Consider the following 18,180-nt stretch of genomic DNA (forward strand, 5'->3'; position numbering starts at 1 on the left):
ACACACACACACACACACACACACACACACACACACACACACACACACACACACACACACACACACACACACACACACACACACACACACACACACACACACAGACACTTGCTTTAAAATCACATACAACTTGCTTTAAAATCACATAAAGCAAGAAATGCAGAATGCAACACACACACACACACACACACACACACACACACACACACACACACACACACACACACACACACAGACACTTGCTTTAAAATCACATACAACTTGCTTTAAAATCACATAAAGCAAGAAATGCAGAATGCAACACACACACACACACACACACACACACACATTTATATATATATATATATATATATATATATATATATATAATATATATATATGTATATGTATGTATATATACGTGTGTGTGTGTGTATATATATATATATATATATATATATATATATATATATATATATATATATATATATATATATATATATATATATATATATATATATATATATATATATATATATATATATATAAATATACAGTGAGGAAAATAAGTATTTGAACACCCTGCTATTTTGCAAGTTGTCCCACTTAGAAATCATGGAGGGGTCTGAAATTGTCATCGTTGGTGCATGTCCACTGTGAGTGACATAATCTAAAAAAACTAAATCCAGAAATCACAATGTATGATTTTTTAACTGTTTATTTGTATGATACAGCTGAAAATAAGTATTTGAACACCTGAGAAAATCAATGTTAATATTTGGTACAGTAGCCTTTGTTTGCAATTACAGAGGTCAAATGTTTCCTGTAGTTTTTCACCAGGTTTGCACACACTGCAGGAGGGATTTTGGCCCACTCCTCCACACAGATCTTCTCTAGATCAGTCAGGTTTCTGGCCTGTCGTGAGAAACACGGAGTTTGAGCTCCTCCAAAGATTCTCTATTGGGTTTAGGTCTGGAGACTGGCTAGGCCACGCCAGAACCTTGATATGCTTCTTACAGAGCCACTCCTGAGTTATCCTGGCTGTGTGCTTCGGGTCATTGTCATGTTGGAAGACCCAGCCTCGACCCATCTTCAATGCTCTAACTGAGGGAAGGAGGTTGTTCCCCAAAATCTCGCAATACATGGCCCCGGTCATCCTCTCCTTAATACAGTGCAGTCGCCCTGTCCCATGTGCAGAAAAACACCCCCAAAGCATGATGCTACCACCCCCATGCTTCACAGTAGGGATGGTGTTCTTGGGATGGTACTCATCATTCTTCTTCCTCCAAACAGGTTTAGTGGAATTATGACCAAAAAGTTATATTTTGGTCTCATCTGACCACATGACTTTCTCCCATGACTCCTCTGGATCATCCAAATGGTCATTGGCAAACTTAAGACGGGCCTGGACATGTGCTGGTTTAAGCAGGGGAACCTTCCGTGCCATGCATGATTTCAAACCATGACGTCTTAGTGTATTACCAACAGTAACCTTGGAAACGGTGCTCCCAGCTCTTTTCAGGTCTAGCTTCTTCCATTTTCTAATGATTGCTCCAACAGTGGAACTTTTTTCACCAAGCTGCTTGGCAATTTCCCCGTAGCCCTTTCCAGCCTTGTGGAGGTGTACAATTTTGTCTCTAGTGTCTTTGGACAGCTCTTTGGTCTTGGCCATGTTAGTAGTTGGATTCTTACTGATTGTATGGGGTGGACAGGTGTCTTTATGCAGCTAACGACCTCAAACAGGTGCATCTAATTTAGGATAATAAATGGAGTGGAGGTGGACATTTTAAAGGCAGACTAACAGGTCTCTGAGGGTCAGAATTCTAGCTGATAGACAGGTGTTCAAATACTTATTTGCAGCTGTATCATACAAATAAATAGTTAAAAAATCATATATTGTGATTTCTGGATTTTTTTTTTTTAGATTATGTCTCTCACAGTGGACATGCACCCACGATGACAATTTCAGACCCCTCCATGATTTCCAAGTGGGAGAACTTGCAAAATAGCAGGGTGTTCAAATACTTATTTTCCTCACTGTATATATATACATGTGTGTGTGTTCATATATATGTATGTGTGTGTCCGGCTTTATGTGATTTTAAAGCAAGTTGTGTGTGATTGCAATCAAGTCATTAGCAGTATAGGAGAAATTAAATGAAACTGCCTGGGCTTGTGAGCTGGTATATTGTGCAACCGCTTAAATTATGTTTCGGCATGAGGTGTGATATCAAGTGTCACAGGAAGTGTGCTCACTTTGTGCAACTGGACAAGTTTGAAGACGTGCTGAATGTTATCCTGTACTGAAAAAAATGTTTCTTTGATCAAGTCAATTCTGTTGGGAAAAAAAGATTAACTTTCATTTCATTCCAAAAAAACTTTTATATGATATTCCATATTCATTTTGTCATGTTTAGTAAGTTGTTATCTTGTGATGTCAGCATGGGTTTGTTCCTCTGTTAAAATGACCGTTTAGTTGACTGTTATTTGTCGTGTCTCCTTTTAAAGTGTGGAGGGCTGTGTGTGGCATTCAAAGGCATTTTAAAGTGTTTTACTGAATGTGAGGGTTTGTGTGATCAGTGTACATCTTGTCAGTAGTTTATGTTTAGTTTAAGTAATTTGCTCAAGACTGTGTAACAGTGGGTAAGACATATAATTGCATATTATTGCAAGGGTATTGCATATAATTATTGTAATTGTTAATAGTATAAAATAGCTACACTGTAAACCCGGTTAAGTTGGGCTAACTCAAAAAATGTATGAGTTATGAGTTTTTGAGTTATGAAGTTCCTAATTTTAAGTAAGATAGTTTTTAAACTTGAGAACTATCAAGTTTTCAGTTTGTAGTACTCATGCATGTTAAGTGCTCCTAAAAATGAGCTAACTCAAACATTTTGATGGCAATTAACATACAACATTTAGTTAATACATTTTTTTTTATTTTAAGTTGTCAGAACTCAAAAAGAGTTGAATGAGATTAAGACATATTTTGCTAGCTATAACAAACTAATTCAGAAAATGCCAACTTGCTAATTTGCTAACATGTTAACAATAGCATGATATTGTATTGAATGAGTACAGCAACTTAAAACATTTAGCTTACCTGCTATCAAACCAAGCCACATGCGCCACTTGTTACCATGATGGTAACTTTCCCAAAACCCAAACTGTAAAAAAATCTCAGGTCTCTCAGCTCAACTCTCAGGTGTCCAATTGAAAATGTTCTAGTGACTGATCACATCTAATTTTTTAAAGGTGGCCAAATTGAATTTCTGTGAATTAAGAAATTCAGTTTGGCCGACTAAAAAAATTAGATGTGATCAGAAAATTTTCAATTGGACACCTGAATTTTTTTTACAGTGCACAGAAACAGAAACGCTTCTAAATTAGCATAACAAAATATGAATCACTACTAAATCTCCCTTACCATTAATCTTGCACAAAAAAACATTATATAACACTTCATTTTAGCATTTCATCTCCCTTTCGAGGGCCATGCGCAAAGCATGCTGGGAAATGAAAAATCCCAGCGCAGTTTCAGTTAAACTTAAATTAGTCTAAATGAGAGGAAATTAGTTCACACAAATCAAAACAATGAAACTTTACTTGAAATACTGTATGTCAGTACTGTGAACTCAAAAGAAAGTTCTAAATACTCATAACAGTTAATTTAACTGAACTAATGTGTTTAATTTAAGTTTATTCTAATCAAACCAATTAAGTATTTTGAGCGTTAGGGTTTACAGTGATAATATTAATAACTATAAGTAGACTTCTTGAGCTGTATTAACTTAATACAACTCAAGAAGTCGTCTTATAGCTATTTAATTTAAATAGATAATTGTTGATTTTAATTCATTTTATTTTAACATGATACATTTAAAGTAGATCATTTCAAATCAGTCTTTTACAAACACCACATTTTTGTGAGTTTCAGACATTTTACAGGTCACCAGAAAAGCGAAATAAGCAAAACTGCCAACATCTGTGCCCACATTTGACTGGTGTCGGTTGTTAATTTCACACCCTGTTTAGAAAGATGCAGTTTTCAGATCAGCACTTTCACACATGCTTTCTTTTTTTTATGTTGTGTTTGGCACTGGATAGAGGATTTCCTCATAGATACAGGCTGCTGGATGCATGCAGACATGCTCACATGGGACTGTTTGCGCCTGGATGCCATTCTGATAACCGTGGCCAAAATGAAGATATTGATCCGTATAGGGAAGCTTTTTGTGTAATATGTGACAGGATGTGACAGATGTTAAGTAGTGGCAGCACTGCCAAACTAGCTATGGCCCATTTCCTGTGAGTTATTTGCAGAAACGAGTCCTGTTTCATATGTCACTCTATCTGGAGTGTTATTTGCTTCATGTAAAAAATCACAGTTTACAACAGTGATAGAGGCAGGAGTCTGCACAGTTATCCATAAACCACTGAGAAACAAAACAAATAGGCATAGACATATTTTTAAATATAACAACCAACTTATTGACTAAATGTATAATGCTAGTAGTTTTTTTGTCCTCAAGTTAGGTATTATAAGATCTAAATAAATTGTTATATGATGTCCAAAAGTCTGATACCAATAGTGAAAATGCTTCTGTTTTATATTTTTATTTGGTCAAATGTAATACAAACATTTTACTTATATATTGTATTATTATATTATCAGTGTAACAATAAATTAGTAAAAATAAACTGTGCTGTTCCACAGGGCTCCCTGTTAGGACCAATTTTTGTTTTCAATTTATATGTTTCCTCTTGGATCCACAATCCGGAAATAATTATTTTATCACTCCGATTTAATGATTTTCCAAGCTTAGATTTCCTCCAAGCATGCTTAGCAAATATAAAAACTCAATGGCTTGCAATTTTCTGCAATTTAAATACTGATATATGTTGTGATAATCGGTCAGATTGAGTCAGCTCTCAATAAGGTGTTCCCCCAATATTCAGCAGACAGTGAAAAAATTGACACCAATTTGAATTCTGAATATCACGTTAAGAAGTTGGTTCAGTCGTGTTTTTATCAATTAAGAAATATATCCATGGTGATGCAGATTTTATGTTTCAAAGACAGAGAGATGCTTTTTTTTTAATCTCGTTTTGATTATTGTAATGCCCTGTTTTCTACTTTAAATGAACGCACTTTATCACAGCTTCAATTAATACCAATGACACAAAATAGGTCTTTTATTTAATAATATCACTCCACATTGATTACCAATTCATTAGGATCGATTTGAAGATATTGTTATCGACATGTAAAGCATTACATGGTTTGGCACCTAGCAGAACATTTAAACCGTTATGAAGGTTAGTTGTCTCAGATCGTCTAGTTATGGATTGTTGGTTGTTCCAAGATCCAGATATATTTTGCTTTCATCACTTTGTGAAGTCTTTTTGTGTGTTTTGGTACTTTTTGTTTTATGTAGTATTTTGTGTTTTTTATTATGTCTGCCTGATTGTATATTTTGTAAAGCTCTTTTTACATTTTGTAAAGCAGTTTGTGCTATATAGCTTTAAAAGTGCTCTATAAATCAAGTTTATTATTATTAATAAAACGTACATTAATTTGAGAATGTCTTGAGTATTTATTTATTTTTGGCCACACTTTATATTAGGTGGCCTTAATTACTATGTACTTACATAATAAGTACAATGTACTTATTGTGTTCATATTGTATTGCAAAACACTTTTGCGGATATTGAGGTGGGATAAGGTTATGGACAGGTGTGGTGGTATGGGTAAGTTTAAGGGTAGGGTAAGGTGTAAAGGATGGGTCAACAGTGTAATTATAAATGTAATAATTACAGATGTAAGTACATGCAGGTATTTAAAAAAATTTAAGTACATTGTAAAAACATGTATGTACACAATAAGTGCATTGTATCAGATGATTAAAATAAAATGTTACATAGTATTTAAGGCCACCTAATACAAAGTGTTTTCAAAGTTTTCATCTCATACAGCGTTTATATATATTTTTACATTTATAAATACAATTTCTGTTTAATTCTAGGTTTAAATACAAAAGAAAATCAAAAACTTTTGATGTAATTTCATACCTTACCGTACTTGTTTTAGATGTAATGACTGTATGTCCAGCAGTCATGCTAATCTATTGAAAGTATTCATTTAAAGTATTCTTTAAAATAGATTTATCATTAGAGTAGGATTGTTATATTTATTTGGATTAATATGAACAAAAATGATAAATTAAATCTCTTCTGTTGATTTGCTGACGGTATAAGACCTTGTAGACAAAGTATGTCAAGCCTTGTTGCATGTCTCTCTTGTGTTCAGAATACGATTCTTCATGTAAACGCACGCAAATCAGCCGCATGTTGTATGTTTAAATTTAGACACCTAGCTTTCGACATCCCCTGATGGCACGTATTTGAGCGGATGCAAAAAAAACAACATTAGCACAAAAAACACAATGTGTTGACAATGAAAATTAAGTTCTGTGTTGCGGTAAATCTTGTGAATATTCTTGCGTCTTCTTAAAATGTATAGTTTTTTGCTTTACATCATGTATGAAATGAGCTGTCCGTTTTACTGCTTAAAGCATAAAAGCTACACATTTTTTTTGCAGTGATCATGCAATTGAACATGTGCCAAGAAATGATTTAATCCTGATGTTTGTGCTGGTCTTTTATTTTATTACCTAATAGAATCTGAATTTGAGATGGTTTTAACTGAAGTGATTATAAGCTTTTATATCACATTTCTTCACTGTAACTTGTCTAAACAAATGTTAACTATTACGTCTTTTGTCTTAAGCTACATTTGTGCCATAGATGCAAGTGCATTTCATTACGCATCTTTCAGCTGTTCAAATGTATAAATATGTGCAATGTGCATTATGTGAAATGCAGTTTCTATCAAGAGTATTTGTGCTGCATAATTCACTTGCGTAATGCATAATACACAAACAGCGTTTTATGTGAAGTGTGTTTATTAACTTATCATGATGATAATGATAGATTACTCTCTAACGATGATTGCATTGAAATCTCAGAATACTGAGTGAAATATCAGATAATTCAACTGTAAACAAGACATAAGAGCTACTGTAAACAACCAATTACTGTTCATTACATAACTTATTTTTTATTGCCGTCAGCAAGAGAATGAATCTAAATTGGCGGTGGCAACTGAAATACTGCCAGCATTATTAATGCGCTATAAAGACAGACACTGGGAAAGGTGTCAGTCTGAGAGGAAATATATATCACTGAAGAAAACAGCAAAACGCTAAAGTTCGAGTCACACCTGCAAACCACAAGAAACTGTGGTAAAATGAAATTCTAGTGAAAGAAATTATTCATGAATCTGAATTAATATCTTAAAGAGATGTTTATTTCTTTTGTAATACAAGCTATAGGGTGTCTTTCACAGACAAAGGATTGATAATCACATTCTTTTGAATTTACATAGCTGTTCTAGCGGAAACAAAATGTGTCTCCGAAACCACGGTACAAAACGTAAAACACGTTAGCCAACGCGTGGGCAATTCTAGATCGGAAATAGAGCGCATTTACCACACTGACACTTTTAAAGATTAGCCAATCTGACGATAATCATAACAATCATGTATAGAATAACATGGGATCTTATAAGAAAGGGTTCTGTTAGCAGATCATAAACATACTTTATCACTAAAAAAACAACCTTTTAAACAATTCAAACATTTCTCCTTATATAGAACCTTTTTGGTTTATTTAAAATGGAGTCAAGAACTCTAGGGTTCTATATAGAGCACAGTTGAACCCTTTTTTCTAAAGAGTGTGTGCATGCAGACAAACTTTTTTCAGACAGGTGAAATTTTGCATTGAATGCTAATGAAACATATCTGAAACTAAAGCGTACTTACATCGTGAAAGCTATGTTGAAAAGCCATTTGAAATTAGTAGGAATCATGTAATCCTATAATTAAGCTGTATAAACAATTCACTGTCCACTGAGAAAACTCCCTTTGCAGAAACTTATCAGGGCAGAAAGGCAATTTCCCTGGCTCCACTAAATGCACTCCTTTCCACTAATGGAGCTCCAAAGAAATGTCTCATCCCAAACTATCCGTGAACTCCGAGAGGATTGTAATGGGTGGGGTATTTTCTTTAGCCACACACACACACACACACACACACACACACACACACACACACACACACACACACACACACACACACACACACACACACACACACACACACACACACACACACACACACACACACACACACACACAGTCTCCCGGTGTTCCTCCCCTCTTTCGTTTCTCCTGTTAAATTCTCCAGCCACAGGAAACTCACGTCCATTGATTCACTTAACAGCTCACTCGCTCTATGTAGTTACCTTTCTTTATTTGTCTTGCACTATGTTTTATTTATATGTTCTCTCTGGACTACTTTTGCTGTGGCTGGATCCATCTATGATCAATGGTAGGAGGTCTTCAGTCTAAGATCTGAGATAAACCACGAGTTTGCTTGAACATCTGACAATGAGGCCATCACTGTCGGACTTTCAAGATGTTATCTAGGAAACCACATTACAAGCCTTTCTTTTAACTGTTGACTTGCGACGACTACCAACCTGTTTGCAATAGAATAGATTTATCATAAGAAATTGTAGTGTTAATCAATGCAACATGGATGATCATTGAAAAGTTTATTTCTATATTCTCAGGTCAAATGACACAAGATGACAGAACGGCTTCTGAAGGTAAGGGACCAATACTGAATCATTTCTCATTTGTGAACAATTCTCAAATAGTAATTCTTCTAGACATGAACAGAGAGAGAAAATTGAGATCTTTTCACCTCACTTACACCAATGTGTATCAATGTTTCAAAAAATCAGTAATCAAATGTGATATGAAATCAAACCTTTCTTATCTTTGATACCTCTATACTCTTATTGCATGTACACATGGTCTATTTTAGGATGAGGCAAAAGTTATAATTTAATAAAGTCTCATGAGCTATGAAAAAGGAAAGATATTTCTCTAGGTGTTTACTTGATTATAATTTAGATGAAAGAAAATTGATATAATCCACGTTATCCAATGTAAATTGCACTCCACAATGTGGCTCTTGGCGCACTAAAAATAATCTCAAGTTATTTTAATGTCAATAGGTTAAACTTAAAACCACAATATGTAATTGTTCGGCACTTATTTAAAAGAAAGGCGTAGCTTGATGACGCATTGATTTCGCGGAGCTTAAAGGGTTAGTTCACCCAAAAATGAAAATTCTGTCATTAATTACTCACCCTCATGTCGTTCGACACCCGTAAGACCTCCGTTCATCTTCGGAACACAAATTAAGATATTTTAGTTGAAAGCTGATGCTGAGAAAGGCTTCAGATAGGCCTCCGTTGGCATTATGTACATTTACACTCCCAAGACGCATAAAAGGCACTAAAAACGTTGTTACAAAGTCCATCTCACCACAGTGGCTCTACAATAATTTTACGAAGCGACAAAAATAGTTTTTGTGCAAAAAAATAAAATAAAAATAACGACTTTATTCAACCTCTTCTTGTCTTCCGTGTGCGCCTCCACGACGCATGCGCGAGAATATGACGTAGCGCCGGCGTTCGGGAATCCATGAAATGCACACTTTAGCCCCATTTTGAGCATCGCCGAGACCTAAAGCACGATCAATGTAGAATTCAACAGCTTAGATACGCGCGTCTTCCTCTGCTTGTAAACAAATCGCTTCTGGGTCATGTGTCCGAACGCCGGATCTGCGTAATATTCTCGCTCATGCGTCGTGGAGGCACACACGGAAGACAAGAACAAGTTGGATAAAGCCGTTATTTAGATTTTTTTTTGCGCACAAAAACTATTGTCGTCGCATCATAAAATTATTGTAGAGTCACTGTGGTGAGATGGACTTTGTAACAACGTTTTAAGTGCCTTTTATGGGTCTTGTGAGTGTAAATGTACTGAATGCCAATGGAGGCCTATCTGAAGCCTTTCTCAGCCATCAGCTTTCAACTAAAATATCTTCATTTGTGTTCCGAAGATGAACGGAGGTCTTACGGGTGTCGAACGACATGAGGGTGAGTAATTAATGACAGAATTTTCATTTTTGGGTGAACTAACCCTTTAATTATGCCACAGACGAGCACTTCCTCTTCTTCCGCTCATGCATATTTGGGGGAACGCAACGCTGTTTTATCATATTAGACACATTTGAGTGTGTTGAAAGTTATGTTATAATGCTACCCTGTGCGTCTGCTTGGCGGCTACAATGAGACACTTGTTACAAACTGCAGATAGCTAGATCGATATTAGACATGGTAAAACATGGTACTCGCTGTAAATCAAGAAATGCAGATTGAAACAATAAGACTGTGAGCTATAGAACAATGATTTGTTTTCTGTGGATGAATGTCTCCAAACAGTTGCTCACCTGTATAATAAAACACATACCTCCCGGTTTCACAGACAAGGCTTAAGCTAGTCCTAGACTAAAATGCATGTTTGAGTTGTTTTAACTGAAAGAAACGTGCACTGATATATTTTAAAATATGTCAGCGGCATTGTTTTGTCTTAAGATGCACACCAGTAATGTTTTTTTCTAGGGCACATTTATAAAAGTCCTTAACCCATTTGTGCTGAACCCATTTTTCTGAATCACATCTAAATTTTTCAGTTGGCCAAATTGAATTTCTGTAAATTGATGCAATTTAATTCAAAGAAATTCAATTTGGCCAACTAAAAAATGTTGGTGTGATCAGTCACTAGAAAAATTTCAATTGGAGACCTGAATTTTTTTTTTACAGTGTAGGTGATTTCATATAATAATGTAAATGTAAACTCATTACTTGTCTGAATTTCCACATTATAATGGAATCGTAAGCTACTAGTGTCCTACTTAGGGTCCTTGAACGATTATGAATGAAACGCATCCATTCCAAAATGAAGGGTCCTCAATATTTTGGCCCTTACAAGACATAATATCATAAAATATGATATTTTCCCCTATCGAATCAAGGTATGTACAGTAGAGAGTCAGTTAAAGAGTTAAGTTATGTTTTAGGTGGGATATTATGAAATAAAAAAGCACTAAACAAGACAAACCCTTGATTTATTAACCTGTTAACACAATATACCCCATTTCCCTATGACAAATGTACTTACAAGTCATTTGCCCACCGGCAACTATAGTTGCCGCTTGGACTTTTGACTAAGTATACTAAAAACTATGGATCTGTTGTAAGATTTGTTTTGTTTGGATGGTTCTAGAGACCTTCATGATTATGTAGATATATATACATGTCAACAAAAAAATAAGTATTAGTAACACGAAAATAACCTTTCTTTGGGAGGGTTTGCCTTCCTGGAAGTATGGGTAGGAAGTTAGCAGCCCCATGTGACAGGAAGGAAGTTAATACCTTTATTTGGTTGTTTGCTTGCATGTCATTAAGATATAAAACATGGATAATATCTAGAAAACAAAAGAAAAATGACAACTATACACTGCGGCAACTATAGTTGCCGGTGGGCTTAAATGGGTTAATTGAACCAAGGCCTAATCCTGGCTTAATCTAAGCCCTGTTTGTGAAACCGGGCCCTTATATATTAAAGTGTCTTTGATGTTTCCATGGTTTCTTTCGGAAATCGAGGGTAACGCGGGTATGATGTCATTGATAGGTGACGCACAGACACGGCCCGTGTCCTGATTACAATTATTTCTCTGGGTTTAAACATTCTTGGAATTTTTATTTTTGGATAATATAAGTACACAAGTCAACAAAATATATAACACTGTTCTAGTGGTCTTTAGATATTTTAATCCAAAAAATCTTACATATTGTGCCTTTTAAGTTTCTGTCAAAAAATTGAATTCTCAAAGATGGATTTGTAATTGAAAACAGTGGAAAAACTAGTAAAATGGGACACTAAAATATTTTTTTACATATTTAACATTTATTCCTTTTTCTTTTGTAAACACTCCTAAACACTCTTATCCATTATTCACAATCATTATTTTACGATTTTCTATGTAAAGCACTTTGAATTACCATTGTGTATGAAAAGTGCTGTATAATAAACGTGTATGGAAATACATCAATAATAGAAATGATCAAATGTCTTTTTAGTCATTCCTTAATGTTCTTCTTTCTCCAGATGAGAGTCTCAGAGTCAAAACTGAAAATGCTCAGAAAGAACTGAATAATTCTTTAAGCAAGGGTAGGTAATGTCTGCATTATTTACACCTGCATCATCTCAACGCAAGCACATTCATAATCCCGTTTTTCACTCTTTCAGAGACACACAACGGCACGTATGAGGACAACGGTAAGAGAGTTTTGTGACACTTTAGGGAGCATGTGAGCTATTAGACTTCACAGATGTGGCTATTAAATGTATCTCCTGTGGCTCAGAGGATTTTCAGGATCAAGAATCTCGCAACCGCTTCGGTCACTGCTTTGAGGAGGACTTGAAGTATATGGGCGAGCATCTGTGCTGTGTGAATTTCAATAACACCATGAGTGCACTTGGAAAGGAGAACTGGTGTAATATAGAGATGGTGATAAGGTAAGCCAGAGCTTATTCACTTGTGACTTTACTGAAAATGAGAAACCATACACCATATTTCTATATGAATTGACAATTCAAAACCAAAGGAGCTGCAGCTCTGAAACATTGAAACACCTTAATCCTCTCTACCAATCAGATATCCGCTAACCTGTCTAGCCAATAATTTTCAATGTTTCATTTTTATGTTATGTATACATTTTCATACGCATTGCTTTGAAAACAAACATCACATTTAATAATTTTATGCGGCTTTGCTGAATTGCTTTTGATTGCTGTGCAACACACACACTCTAAAAGTAACCGTTTCTATACAGTAGTACTTATCTTCTGCACAAGCACTACCGAGAAATGTGAAATGCTTAGCTACATGACATATACACAAAGAAAGGAAATGGTCAGATAAACAATTGAAGGATGTGTGTGGAAGAGCTGAGATAATCTTGAAACCTGATTGCTGGCTATATGTGTCTGAGAGACGTTTACGTTTTCTACATAAACATAGATAAGAGTGTGTTGTGAATTGTGAAAGAGTTATTTGTATCATGTAGGGACAAATGCACTTAAAAACGGTAGCGTTGCCTTTAGCATGTGGTAATTCAGTGCAAAACTGTAATGTACGCCACCGTTTAAAAATTGGGGGTTTTTATGCACACCGGAACTGCATTTATTTAATAAAAAATACAGTAAACGCAGTAATATTGTGAGATCATATTTAAATTGAAAATGCCATCGATGGCCGTATATGAGCGCTATTTATTAATATTAAACATCAAACATTTTACTTACAAAGTATACACAACTGTAAGTATAAATACTTACAGTCTACACAACAGTCAGTCACATTTTAACTATTTATAAAAGATGAATCACTGTCTGGCCATCTGGAATTTTGGTATGGAGATAAAGGTTATGATTATATTTTTTGTAGTATTACACCACATTGTGTGTATATTAGCACCGTTTGTTGCAGTGTTAATTTTGACAGCAAATTATTATTTAGTTTTAGTCACAGTCTTTTGACTAAAATGCCATTTAGTTTTACTCATATTTTAGTCACCTGAATTGTTTTTAGTTTTAGTCTAGTTTTAGTTGACTAAATATCATAAGATTTTAGTAGACTAAATCTACAGTAGATTGAATTGTAATACATTAAGCATTTAAGCATTACATAACCGACTGTCACTTGAACTGACATTTTGACATAATTTGTTTTTGACATTAAAAAAAGAGAGACATTACACGAAAGTGAGCTCAATTCACTTTTTTGTTTGTTTTTTATAACTTTGTATTTCTGTTTTAGTTATTAGGCCATATCAGGTTAAGCTAAAGCTTCAAATAAGTTTGTTTATTTATTTTTTGAATTTCAGTTAACATTTATTTAATTTCAAGTAATGAAGATCTTTTTTAATGGTTTTAGTTAAGTATTATAACCAGTGGCGGCTGGCTGGTCAATAGAGGGCGCTGGGGCGCCGCCCCCATCAAAATTCCAGAAATATACATGTATACAAAAATTATCTAAAAGTGAAATAAAAATAAAATAGTTTACTCATACGATGTGCCGGCTGTTAGTAAGAGCCTCAGCATTTAATAAAAACTGGCTTTGATCGGTTAACTATTTTATATGTTCTTCAATATGTGTCATGCGGTTTCATGGGCGAGGGACGCCGGACAAATGGATGTCTATCTGAGTCTAAAAATATACGGGCAGCATGTGACCTGAAGCTGGTCTCTAATTTGTTCTTAAAGATCCTCCTCCGGACGCAGGTCGTTGCGTCCCTGGCGAATCAGAATTGGGTGCGTGTTATTTTATCCAATCTGATTGGTTCTCGTCACCTGTCATTCAACTTTCCGTTCTTGGCCACTAAAGCGAAAGTGCGCGGGCGACACAGTCACTCCGACTCCGCCAAAACCTTGCTAGGATGATCAGTTTCGTAGAGATGGCAGCAGTTAAACCAAAATCTTTCACAAGGCGTTCGTTGGAAGATCCCGAACCCGGACCAACACGAAATTACAGATCCAGCAGCAGCAGGCCAGTGACAGAGGACACAGCTGCACTCTGAGCTTCACCTGCGCTTGTTATGAGAAACGTAGGTGGCTGACTGGATGTGTTGTTAGCAATGCCCTTTATTGCTTTCCCTGTCTTTTATTTCAAAGTGTCGGTACTGAAGTTTTGTGGACAACAACGGGGGTAAGAGACCTCAAATATCTCTAACTGAACAATGCAAACGTCATGACACGACTGAAATGACTGACTTTAATCAGAGAGTCATTGAGAAATTTGCTGGCCAGAAAGAAAGGAGAGCAAAATGTATTTTCAAGTAGTCAACATGCTAGTCTGTTGTGGCTGTTCTCTTTTGTTTTCCTTTCCTCAATCAATTATATGTGGGAATGAATTTAGTCAACATGCATCTTGATACTATACACCCCCCCCCCCCTCCCCACCGCGGAAAAAACGCCCCCTCCCCCCAAAAATAATTATCAACAGCCGCCACTGATTATAACCCTGACACTTTATTCAATATGTGTCAAATACTGGTCTTTCCTCCTGACTATGAATTAAATGGGAATTAAATTAAACAAAAACTAATATATAATACGTGACTTTTAATTAGAAACAAGCTCGAAATACACATTGACTCTTATTTTGAAATGTTTGCACCTGCAGTTGCAGCAGGACCTCACTGAAGTTCAGATGAGGGAGATAAAATATGCATTGTTACAACCGTCTAAAACATATTACTATATAAACATCGTAAAGTAAACATTGTCATTATTCATCAGCATTAGTTCATAAACAATTGCCTGGCATAAATGTGCGCTAATGTTCATTGATTGTGAGCCGCTCTGGAGCGCTGTATTGGGGATGCGTGAGCCTGTAGAAGCGCAACAGCTCCGTGTTTTCCAGCGGTTAGATCAGCACGCTCAAATCAAATGTGCGCATCCGTTACACAGGACATCAGTTCTGACTGGATCTCTTCCCTAATCGTCCCTCCCTCACATTTTCGTCTCGTTTTTATTTGTTGACGAAAATGACCGTAGGTTTTCGTCATAGTTTTTGTCATCCAACACTAGTTTTTATTTAGTTATCGTCTCGTTTTCGTCAGTGAAAAAAGGTTGTTGACGAAAATTATGACGAAAATAATTCATCAACGAAATGAACACTGGTTTGTTGTTTTTCTTGTGGTATGAGATAGAGCATTTGGACCCGTAAGCGCTGTCGCGTGACGTCAGACTTAACAACACAATACTGCGTCATCTAATTACTGTATTTGCTTTATTGTAAGGGTAGGTTTAGGGTAGGTGTAGGCGTTAATAAAACACAATCTGGAAAGTAGCTAATTTATTTATTGTTATTTTATCGTGAGATTTTGCCTCATTTCCAACTGTTGCTGTACCCCTTCTAGCCACAACTCTTCTTCTCCATTCTCTGTGGCAGAATCACAGCGCCACATACTGGTCTGGCATGTATACTACATCGTTTTGAGTCGGTTTCAGTGGTGTCGCATGTACGCAAATATTTCTTGAGACGAGGGATTGGATAGGGAAAGCTCTGGCTTCGTGTGGATGTGGCCTTTGATGAGCAGAAAGTTAAAAAGAACGGCTTTTATTTGCAATAGATGTCACTTTTTATCAATTTAATGCATCGCTCATGCATTTTTTTTTTAAACCTGTTTTTTTCTGCCACACAACTCACTTTGTATCTCTTTCTTCTACTTCCAGAATCTACAACCAGTTAACTGAGTGTATGGAGACGATGTCCACTTATTTAAAATGCTACTACCCTAATCGTGTAGTGGAGCAGCTGTTTGTCAGGGTACATCAGCAGTACTTCAGCTTTTGTAGCAATGAGGAGGATTTATCTGACGCCCCGGCTGGAGTCGTGCTCCTGGCCACACTGCTGCCCATCCTCCTCATACCCTTCATAGTGTACATCGTGGTCTGGAAGAGTAGTTTAAGGGACTGACTTTTGCAATTATCCCCCATCTTAAACGAGTTAGTGATATTGCACTCAAAAATAAAGTGAAGCACTCACCTGTAAGTCATTCCAAACCTGTATGCATTTCATTCTTCCAAAGGAGATATTTTGAAGTTGTTGATTAAACCCTGACATTCTTCAGAATATCTTCTTTGGTGTTTTGCAGAAGAAAAAAATCATACAAGATTGGAACGACATGGGGGTGAGTAAATGATGACCTAGTTTTTGGGTGAACGATCCCTTTGAAATCAACTCTCGAGTGTATAAAGTTCATGTGCTTCACAATGACGTAATTATTGTAAATAGAAGAGACGCAGTGGGTGTGGGATTTTTCTACACACTTGTGACTAAGAGTCTGATCAAATGTATGATTTATGATCTGCATATAAATTAACTGTGACTTTGAACTATTCATTCTGAAATACAGAATGTCTTACATGTCCTGCTAGACTTTATCTACGTGTTGTATATCAGTTTAAAGCTATTTATGACGTTTGAAAAATGTACAGCAACTTGGTCACAACTGTAAACCTAAAAAAGCATTAAACAAAATGCATTCCTCTTTATGAAGCCTGTATTTAATGCATTATAAGGGTATTCTTAATTCACTACAATGCAGGAATAATCGTAAACATTTTTTACAATATATATATATTTGAATGTTTTTGAATGTTTTTAAAGAAGTCTCTTCTGCTCACCAAGGCTGCATTTATGTTATTAAAAATACAAAAAAGCTGGAATATTGTGAGATATTATTAAAATGTAAAATAACTCTTTTCTATTTGAATATCTTTTAAAATGTAATTTATTCCTGCGATCAATGCTGAATTTTCAGCATCATTACTCTAGTCTTCAGTGTCACATGATCCTTCAGAAATCATTCTGATATGATGATTTACTGCTCAAGAAACATTTATGATTATTATCAATGTTGAAAGCAGTTGTGTAAAAAAATTGTTTAAGATTCTTTAAAAGTTCAAAACAGTATTTATCTGAAATAGAAAGCTTTTGTAACATTGTACTACTGTTCAAAAGTTTTGGGTTGGTAATGATTTTTTTGGGGGGGTCTTAAAGAAATGAATATGCAATCTAATGCATTAGATTGATCAAGTGACAGTATAGACATTTATAATGTTGCAAAAGCTTTATATTGCAGATAAATGCTGTTCTTTTCATTAAATAATCCTGAAACCCTCTCCAGCAGGGACTGTATGATTTTAAGATCCATCTTTTTTACACTGAGGACAATTGAGATACTCAAACGCAACTATTAAAAAAGGTTGAAACATTCACTGATGCTCCAGAAGAAAACGATACATTAAAGGGTTAGTTCACCCAAAAATGAACATTCTGTCATTAAATTACTTCCCCTCATTTCATTGGACACCCGTAAGACCTCCGTTCATCTTCGGAACACAAATGAAGATATTTTAGTTGAAATCTGATGGCTCAGAAAGGCCTCCATTGGCTCAATGGCACTTTACACTCTCAAGACCCATAAAAGGTACTAAAGACGTTGTTACAAAGTCCATCTCACTACAGTGGTTCTACGATAACTTTATGAAGCGACGAGAATAGTTTTTGTGCGCAAAAAACCTCCAAATAACTACTTATATAGTGATGACGATTTCAAAACACGGCCTCATGAAGCTTCGAAGC

General features: G+C 35.6%; 1 protein-coding gene across 2 annotated transcripts in view; it reads left to right on the forward strand.

Annotated features, from left to right (window-relative positions):
- The window catches only part of LOC307119770 (uncharacterized protein), a 36,289-nt gene extending 18,984 nt beyond the window's left edge, over nt 1-17,305 (forward strand). The window contains exons 1-6 of one of the 2 annotated variants that reach the window (XM_079806295.1): nt 7,339-8,433; nt 8,678-8,713; nt 12,132-12,194; nt 12,273-12,302; nt 12,389-12,542; nt 16,266-17,305. In XM_079806295.1, coding sequence (XP_079662421.1) covers nt 8,016-8,433; nt 8,678-8,713; nt 12,132-12,194; nt 12,273-12,302; nt 12,389-12,542; nt 16,266-16,509 — 945 coding nt within the window. In that variant the 5' untranslated portion in view covers nt 7,339-8,015 and the 3' untranslated portion in view covers nt 16,510-17,305. Of the gene's footprint in view, nt 1-7,338; nt 8,434-8,677; nt 8,714-12,131; nt 12,195-12,272; nt 12,303-12,388; nt 12,543-16,265 lie in introns of those variants that run through there. The other variant, XM_079806296.1, reaches the window with a different exon arrangement.
- The last annotated feature ends 875 nt before the right edge of the window (nt 17,306-18,180 follow it).

This window comes from Gobio gobio (assembly GCF_949357685.1).
Source record: "Gobio gobio genome assembly, chromosome: 23".
Lineage (NCBI taxonomy): Eukaryota > Metazoa > Chordata > Actinopteri > Cypriniformes > Gobionidae > Gobio > Gobio gobio.